Source organism: Homarus americanus, unplaced genomic scaffold (genome assembly GCF_018991925.1).
Source record: "Homarus americanus isolate GMGI-L3 unplaced genomic scaffold, GMGI_Hamer_2.0 scaffold74, whole genome shotgun sequence".
Taxonomy (NCBI): domain Eukaryota; kingdom Metazoa; phylum Arthropoda; class Malacostraca; order Decapoda; family Nephropidae; genus Homarus; species Homarus americanus.
Genome location: NW_024716951.1, coordinates 1,060,028 through 1,068,465, shown reverse-complemented (window position 1 = coordinate 1,068,465; position 8,438 = coordinate 1,060,028). Strand labels below are relative to the sequence as shown.

The 8,438-nt window shown below is 41.1% G+C and overlaps 1 protein-coding gene across 1 annotated transcript; it reads left to right on the top strand.

Annotated features, from left to right (window-relative positions):
- The first annotated feature begins 3,879 nt into the window (after nt 1-3,879).
- Nucleotides 3,880-6,588, top strand: LOC121858590 (perlucin-like protein). Its single transcript, XM_042355086.1, has 3 exons — nt 3,880-4,133; nt 4,941-5,129; nt 5,402-6,588. Exons 1-3 carry the CDS (start codon nt 3,977-3,979, stop codon nt 5,611-5,613), a joined length of 558 nt encoding a protein of 185 aa, XP_042211020.1. The 5' UTR covers nt 3,880-3,976; the 3' UTR covers nt 5,614-6,588.
- The last annotated feature ends 1,850 nt before the right edge of the window (nt 6,589-8,438 follow it).

Here is an 8,438-nt window from a genome sequence, read left to right as displayed (position 1 = left end):
ATATCATTGATCATATAGAATTTACTGTGTGATATTGTAAGTGTGTGTATCAGTATGTATGTGTGTGTGCATGTGTACACATTAAGAACGTCAAGGTACACGGGTGATGGTGACGCCCACTCATGGTTAAATGTCCCGGTCTTCATGTAAACCAGAGATCCGCAACCATTTTTATACCAGTCGGCCACTTCAGCTGGAAAATAATCAGCGATCGGCCTCAGCTGTATCCAGACAACAAAAGTCAACAACGAATTCCACAGGATTGAATGAGCAAGCAGAAATGTAGGACTATATTTTACTTTGAGAAGAATTTTTACAAACAACACCGATATAAAGGCATTCATGTTTGAAATAAAAAAACAGAGAAAAGTACTTTACTATATATTGTAGAACAGAAACAAAAAAAGCCTTGTGATATTTTTAGAATACAAATGTCTTTCAGCTGTTACTATAAGGTAGCATAAAGCTAGCTTTTTGCAATGTAAAATAAGGGTTCACATTCCAAATACAGATACACAGAACAATACTAAAACTAATGTGAGGGTTGAGCCTGGATATGATGTGTTTGGGACGTCTGATGTTCAAAGTTATAAAATTGGCAAATTCATTTTCACATAATTTGAGTTGGCAAACTTGTCACTTCGCTAGAGTGCAGTCCTGGTACAGTTATTCATGCTTGTCTAGACTCTGGCCATTGTAGACAATATAGACAGTACTTCTCTCTACTGCCTTCCACTTCCCTTACTGTAAAGCTCGAAGAGGATAAGATAAGAATGTGTCATGGCTGAGGGTTTTAGATAAAACAATATTTGTTGGAATTATATCAAGGATTTGTGCACTAACAGCTGATTGTTCTATTAATGATTCTGAAACGATTGTCAAGACCAATTTAATAATTTTTGAGGTTGTTAGACATAATTCAGCATCGTATTATTCCTAAAATTACATTTTAACTGGTATAGGCCCACTGTAGCCGAGAGTGTGCAGGCCACTCTACAGTACCTCCTGGGTTCGAGCCCAAGGTCGAGGATAGATAAAGAAAGATGTATTAGGGACCTGCCACGCTTTACCATAAACAGATAAATTGTACCGGGAAATTTCCCCCCACACACTCATCATTCTGTCACTTTATGTAACTTGCTGACAAAACCCATGACCCTTCAGGCTTTTACGCCCTTAATGCATGAGTCATAAAGGCAAGCATGAACTCAGCATGCTTCCCAGATGGGCGCTGTAAACGCATTTGCGCTTCATCTTGCACAGGATGTAAGAGGGTGCCCAATAAACTAGCCCCCTCGGGGGCAATCTAAAAAAAAAATCAAATGCATAAACGTTTTTAACACAGCTGTATATATATTTATATATGACAGCATGACTAGGTTAAATAAATTCTAGATTATTATAAATAGTCTAGCATAATATATAGGCTATTAAATCACGTTTTTAGCCTTATTAATAGAGGGTAAAATGCGATAAAGGTAAAGGAACTGCCCACGCTCAGAAACCAGAATATTAGTAAACAAACAAATTTACCTGGTAGCGAAGCTGTCACCTTTGCCAGTTATAATTTATACACAACTACAGTACGTCGTTACCTGTGTATGGGAAACAGCAGATGCAGGTATGTGCTTATTTTAATTCTAGTAATTAATTTTCTAAATTTTATAGAGCAGCAAAGGCAAATATACGGCTGGTGACCGTCAGTAGCTAAGTAATTATGATTTTTTTAAGAGAGTTTTGGTAAAACTGCAGTTTTGGACAACACCCCTAGTAGTTGAGCAATGTGTTTTCCGATTGTTTAATCAATTTTCAAACACTTTTCTTTTATATTGATTCCGGTATATTTAAGGACATGTAATAATTAGAATAAATTATCAAAATATCAACATTACGACCACAAATTCTTAATCTGCATGACGAGGACGACCTATCCTAGGATTTTGAGCAAATGTTATTTTTTTTACCCCAAAATGTACAAGGCTAATCCCCTTGATTATTTTTGGGGATAACAAAAAATTATTTTGCTGAAAATCTCATTATATGTCTTCCTTGACTTGCTGATTAAGTATCTGTCGTCGATTTGTTGAAATTTTGATAATTAATTGTCTTAGATGTATGATAGATTATGAAGTCTTGATTATTACATATAAATGGTATTCATATATAATTTCGAATTTAAATAGAAACTGGTTGGACTTCTGAATGAACGCGTAGTTAAACAAGACTAATGACCCTAACAACTGACGGCCAGGCAATCGACTGGAAGACGTAGGATGAGATATTATGGCTTGAATAATCACATACAAGTACTGTAATTATTAATCAACATTGGCTGGAAAGATTTTTTTTTTCAAGAGTCCCAGTAGAAATAAGTTTCCATAATAGTCTTTCTTTCACCATCTATCTTTTATCATCTATCCCTGTCTATGTATGTCTCCATTTAACTACCCGTCCATCCATCCCTCACTCTACCAATATACAATAGTCTGTGACTGATTTCAGTAACAGAAAACGGATGTTGTTAGGTGGTATGACTGTTGTGTATACGTTATAATGTCTCACACTCAAGATGGATTGGAGAAAGGAAACTCTATAAGCTGGTTTTCTGTATATAAATATATTGTAAGTACGGTGCGGTGCTAGGGAGTTGCTGTGTGGTGAGGAGCTTGCTGAGAGGAGGTGTTGCGGGGCTGTAGGTTGAAGGGATTTCGGGTCGGTCGGTGATACTGAGAAGAGCATTAGCTCTGAGGGTGCAAGAAGGGTACAGTACAAGGTAAAGTTCAGAAGTGGGAAATATAGGAGGAGGTTAACGGCAGGTGGGCTATCTACCTTGCGGAGACGAGGTTTTTGTCTTCCGTCAACAGTGCTGCATTAGAGGACTCTGCGGTTAGGGAAGGCTGGTCTCAGCTAAGCTAAACTAAGTTGTTCTATTTGATGTTTGATGTTTCCTTGGGGCATATTATGTTAGGGGTGGGGGTCCCTCCAGGTCCTTGTGTGACTGGAGAGTTGTGCCCATCTTTTGCTTCTTTTTTATTGTGTATATAGAGGCTCTGGTTCTTCGTTATCATTTTTTATGCTTCTAGGCCACCATCTGTGCGATGTGTTGTTGTTTTCCTCATTTAATCGGTTTAGTATGGGATCCTGTTCTTGTTGGATTTTTTCCCATATTACATTTGCTTGGGTGTGTATTCTGGTGTTGAGTGGGTCTATGCCGTGTTCTGTGTGTATGTCTTGTCCTGTTTGTGTGTGGAGGTTGGTGTTTTGTCGCTCTTCTGTGGGCTATATTTTGCACTGCTTGAAATTTAAGTTTGTTTATTCTTGCGATTGTATTCTGAGGTATCGGAGGGTATTCTAAGTGTGGTCTGATCAGTGCTTTATATAGGTGCAATTGCGTGTTGGTATTTAATTGGCGAAATCTTCTGAGCCTTGTAAGTTGTGATTTTGCAATTACTATTCTTTCATTGATGTGGGGGATTATTCCGTTTCTGGTTATCTTGAGTCCTAATATTTTTCCGTTGACAGCATATGGCATTTGTTGGTTATTGACAATAATGGGGTAGGGATTTGTTTTTGCGATGTGAATTATTTCACGGCGAGGTTGAAACTTATATAGGTCCGTCGCTGATAGCCAACCCCTCTGTCAGACCACGAGGCCTTGGCTGGGAAACGCGAAAAGGGATCGGCTGGTCATTCACAAACGGCAGTGGCAGTTGTAGGGGAGATTATCCACTACATGACCATTATACAGTACCATAAGTATATAACTGTCCGTATAACTAACTATTCGATATACTAATAGAGAAAAAAGAGAAGACGCATGATAAAATCATCGTACATCGTGTTATTTATAGGGTGACGTCACTATCACAGTGACGACGATGGTCATGTGACATTGTACTGGCAGGTCCTTTAAAAGCCGTCCACACAACACCCGTGGTTGCAATCGGCTGTTTCCTTCGCCCTTCTAGAGTCCAAGATGGGAAGTGCAACGTTAACTATCGTCTTAACATTTTTTTTTGTTTGCCATACCGGCTCGGCGCACTACCTCGCTCAACCGACCACTGGAAATTCTGAAGGAGGAACCGTCATGAACCAGATGATCTGTAACAGCGTCACCGTGTCCAACTCCACAGGTAATGGCGCTGCTCTTCTTTACTCTGGTAATAATAATAATAATAATAATAATAATAATAATAATAATAATAATATGGCCAGGATTTTTTTACGGGATTAGCCCACCCGGGCACATGTCACTGACCCACATCGGAGCCTGGGAGGCGAAAATGTATTAATAATAATAATAATAATAATAATAATAATAATAATAATAATAATAATAATAATACAGAACCATAAATAAATACAAAATGAAAAAAAAAGATCAAGAGTGAGAAACAACAAATGTATGTTGTGTTGTCAATGGTGAAAACAATTGAGACCCTGTAATTGTGTGTAAATGAGGCAGAAAGTCAGATCAGCAACCTGGGACTTGGTCACAATTTTCGTGATGCCATATGGCAACAGGGTCTACCATTAGACAACACATTATGCTTCCAATATCTTCCCAGGAGGTAGTACCTCCCTGTCCCATCAGGAATACAACAATAATACGGTTCATTTTAACCAGCCCTGTACTAGACCGCCTTCATTTCCTGAAGCCTAAAGTTAGGTACCCATTCACAGCTGGGTGGACTGTGGGTGTGCCAGGCGCAAACCAGTGACTCTTAGGTTAATAAGCTAAGACATTATCCACTCAATCGCTGCATCTTTTCAAGAATTTTTAGTTCAGTTTCTTCACTTTGATAAAATGTTTCAAAATATCTTTAAAATCGGGATTTACAGTATTTGGTAAGCTCTACTTTGGCACATTTTTATATATAATAAAATTTCTGAAATTTGTATTTATTTTTTCAACTAAACTAAAAGTGATGCGCCCGCAGAAAAGGTGTGTCCATACCCATTCAAGTCGGTGCGCGAGGACTGTTTGTACCTGAGCCGGGTGTTGAGGTCATGGCGTGAGGCTCGCGGCCACTGCCAGGGCCTGGGAGGTGACCTGGTCGTGCCAATTAATGCCTACGTCTTGTACACCTACGTTGTCGAGCAAGATGTTGTCTCCACTGATGTTGCCAGTAAGTATTGTGTTGCTCTGTGTAAGTCACCTGCTTCTGAAACATTTCCTGTTCTCTCCTATGTTCACAAATTATATTTTCTTTGTGATATGGTTGGAAGAAAATCATAAATTTGTATATAATGGGTAAAAGCCCAATACGTTTATAAATTTATTTAGGTAAATACTGTACAAGAATATAAAATATTGAGGTAATCCTACAGCCTCGTATATATAAATTATCGTGTATATATGTAAGAGAAGTTTGATCTCCAGTGTCTCCTTACTCCTCAGATCCTCATGTGTGGGTCGGAGGTAAGAAGAGGGCAGATCAAACTTGGCGCTGGATAAAGAGTGACGCAGAGATAGATTCCTCTCTGTGGCACCCGACTCTGCCTGATGCTCGTCCCGACGGTGACTGTGCTTACATACACCGCGCCAATGCTTATCCATTTGCCAACTACCCCTGTACCAATGCTTACAGGTTCATCTGTCAGTATGAATAGGCGAATACTTAGTTACTCCAGTCGAAGGGGTATACCCTTAATTTTCATCTTTGTGGGGTGTATTTCTGTAGTTTAAATTGTAGAAATTGTGTATATCTAAAAATAACGTCAATTACACGAAGTAAAGCCTTAGCAGTTATTTGTGGCTGGTGGGTAGACAGAATCACAAGATCTATCCTAACCTAACACAATCTAACTTATTTAATCTAATTTAATTAACCTAACACAATCTTACCCTAACCTAATTAATATTAACCTAGTATAATGTAACTTATCCTAACCTAACCCCCTAAGTAGTGTTAGGGTCTACTTATCTGATGAAATACGCCAGGGGGGCTAATCTTCAGGTGAGTCCATTATGATCGGGTTGAAACAAGATAATCACAAGTTGGATTGTGATGATGGCGCACAAGGTTGACGTTACTGTGTGATAACTTGTACTTGAAGTTTGTAAGATAATGCCCTCACTGAAGTAGTTGTAGTTAATGATGAAGTGTACTTAAGATAGTATATTAGGAAATATTACATTATATTCAGCAGTTATAACATCTACTCATTTACTTACCTTATATAACATTCGGTTTGGTTTTATGGTAATAGGACCGTTTTCTTTATTAAAGTGTATTTTTTATTGGTTTACATATTGGACTAATAGGATAAAAAAGGTAAACTAAAGTAAAATAATTGCTCTAAATATCATAGATTGTCATGTAGATAAATAGAAATTACCATTGCAATAATTATATTTGCCAAGTAGATAATTTATACTGACAGGTCTGTCCTCTTGTTCCAACCATGTTGTACTGCTTCGCTCCTTTATCATATCTATGTATATCAACACCATTGTAAAATATGCATATACTTATAAAATAAATGTAAAACAAAAAATAAATAAATAAGTAACAAAGTGATAACCGTGGTAACATTCTGGTAAGTTCTTACTACCACAAGGTTAAATAAATGCACTGCCCATCACTTTTCCAGTATAATCTCATCCTGAACAATGTAATGGAGAATAAAATCCAACAGGAAAACTTAAGTTGCTGACTGACTGCTCGTTCTCCAATTGGCTGTAATTTAGTGGGTTTACATTTTAGTCCACCAATCACAGTTAAGTAAGGAATTGTTTGACATAATTATGCAATATTTACACCACAACCAAGCAAGCTATAGGCCTTCCCAGGGGCGCTCCTGGTAGGGTTCCTAGAAGCTGCCCGGGAAGGTCCTGGGAGGGACTCTGGCGACGCCACTCCTGGTAGGACCCTTAGCAGGCCCCAGGCAGCGCTGTCCCTGGGAGGCTCAGGGTGCCCTGGGAGGCTCTGGGGCGTCGCCTCTGCTGGGGTCCACTCAGAGACAGCAGTGCCCCCAGGGGCGGCGACGCCCCTAAGCCCCTCCCAGACTGCGGTGCCCCAGGGACCCTACCAGGAGCAGTGGCTCCTCTAGGGTTCCTCAGGGACAGCGGTGCCTCAGAGGATTTTCACGGGGCAGCAACGACCTCAGAGACCCTCTCAGGGCTGCAGCGCCCCAGGGACTCTCAGGGTCGGCGACGTCACCAGGGACCATCCAGGGACACTCAGGGCGACAGCACCCCAGGGACCTTCCAGGGGCGGCCGTGTCCATGGACCCACCCAGGGGCGGCGATGTCCTCAAAAACCCTCCCAGAGACGGCGGCGCTGGAGGCCTCCCAAGGCAGGCCTCCTTCCTAGAACAACAATACCCTCCCTTCCTAGATCAACAATACTCTCCTTCTAGATCAACAATACCTCCCTCCTACACCAACAATACCGACCGTCCCTCCCTCCTTGGCTCGTCACCGCCCCTCCTATATTAGATTATTCAGTTTACGAACCTAAATTTCACACACAAGTTCACCTGACCCAAAAACCTAATTAACTTTACACTATTTTTGCTCCAAGCCAATATTGTCCTATTTTTTTTCTCCCTTTACATATTGAACCTCATTACCTACAACAAATCTCCCCGAGGCGACAGTGAAGCCGTATGAGGCACAAGTGAACACCTACAGTACACCTGGACGGAACATGGGCTCAAAAACAGCGATGACAGAATGCAAATGGCTGCCATGCCTTTCAAAACCCCTACCCTCTTTACCTTAACATCCCCCCTGTGTTTTGTGAGCTATTTATCTCTCCTTCTCCCCGTCGCTCTCTATATATGTTGTATGTATACCATGTATGTACTCTATTTATAAACATTACTTTGTAGTGGATTTCTCCCCCTAAACGCTGTTTGTCGCTGAGTAGCCGACCCCACCAATTCCCCAGTGTATGCCTCGTGGTCTAGGTCAACCAGCGCCATACATCACGGGCAGGGGGTCAACTACTAAGCCACGCCTACCCCCAGCTATTTAAGACCTGACCTCGGTGACCTGTCTCTTTCTACCTCCACCAACCAGCCAGCAACACCACCTCCTCCTCCTCCTGCCTGGCGGTCCTCGCTCCCGCCGGCGAGCATGGCGACCCACAAGGTGTCCTTCTCTGAGCATCCTCACCAACCAGCTCTCTCTACATCACGCTTGTAACCATGCTGCCTTCCCAGCACCAAGCTGCATTGTACATCCATTACAACATGTATATAGAGAGCACATTGTGAGTTTCCTTTCTCCATTCCATCCTGAGTGTGAACCAAACATCTTGAACCCCACAACTTCTCTAGTCAGCAGCGTGTGGCAATGCCCTTGTTTCATGTCACCACGCTTAGATAAATGTGCCTGGTAGCTGCTAATGTACCACTTACCACATGTCGCCGGACAGGTCAGAGTGAGGTCAGTTGACCCATATAGCAGTGTAAGGACTACCTGTGCT

Excerpts from the sequence above, each read along its gene's own strand:
- LOC121858590 (XM_042355086.1), top strand. The coding sequence starts at position 3,977 with ATGGGAAGTGCAACGTTAACTATCGTCTTAACATTTTTTTTTGTTTGC. Across the intron at positions 4,134-4,940 it reads CACCGTGTCCAACTCCACAG|AAAAGGTGTGTCCATACCCA; the intron begins GTAATGGCGCTG and ends ATGCGCCCGCAG. Across the intron at positions 5,130-5,401 it reads TGTCTCCACTGATGTTGCCA|ATCCTCATGTGTGGGTCGGA; the intron begins GTAAGTATTGTG and ends CTTACTCCTCAG.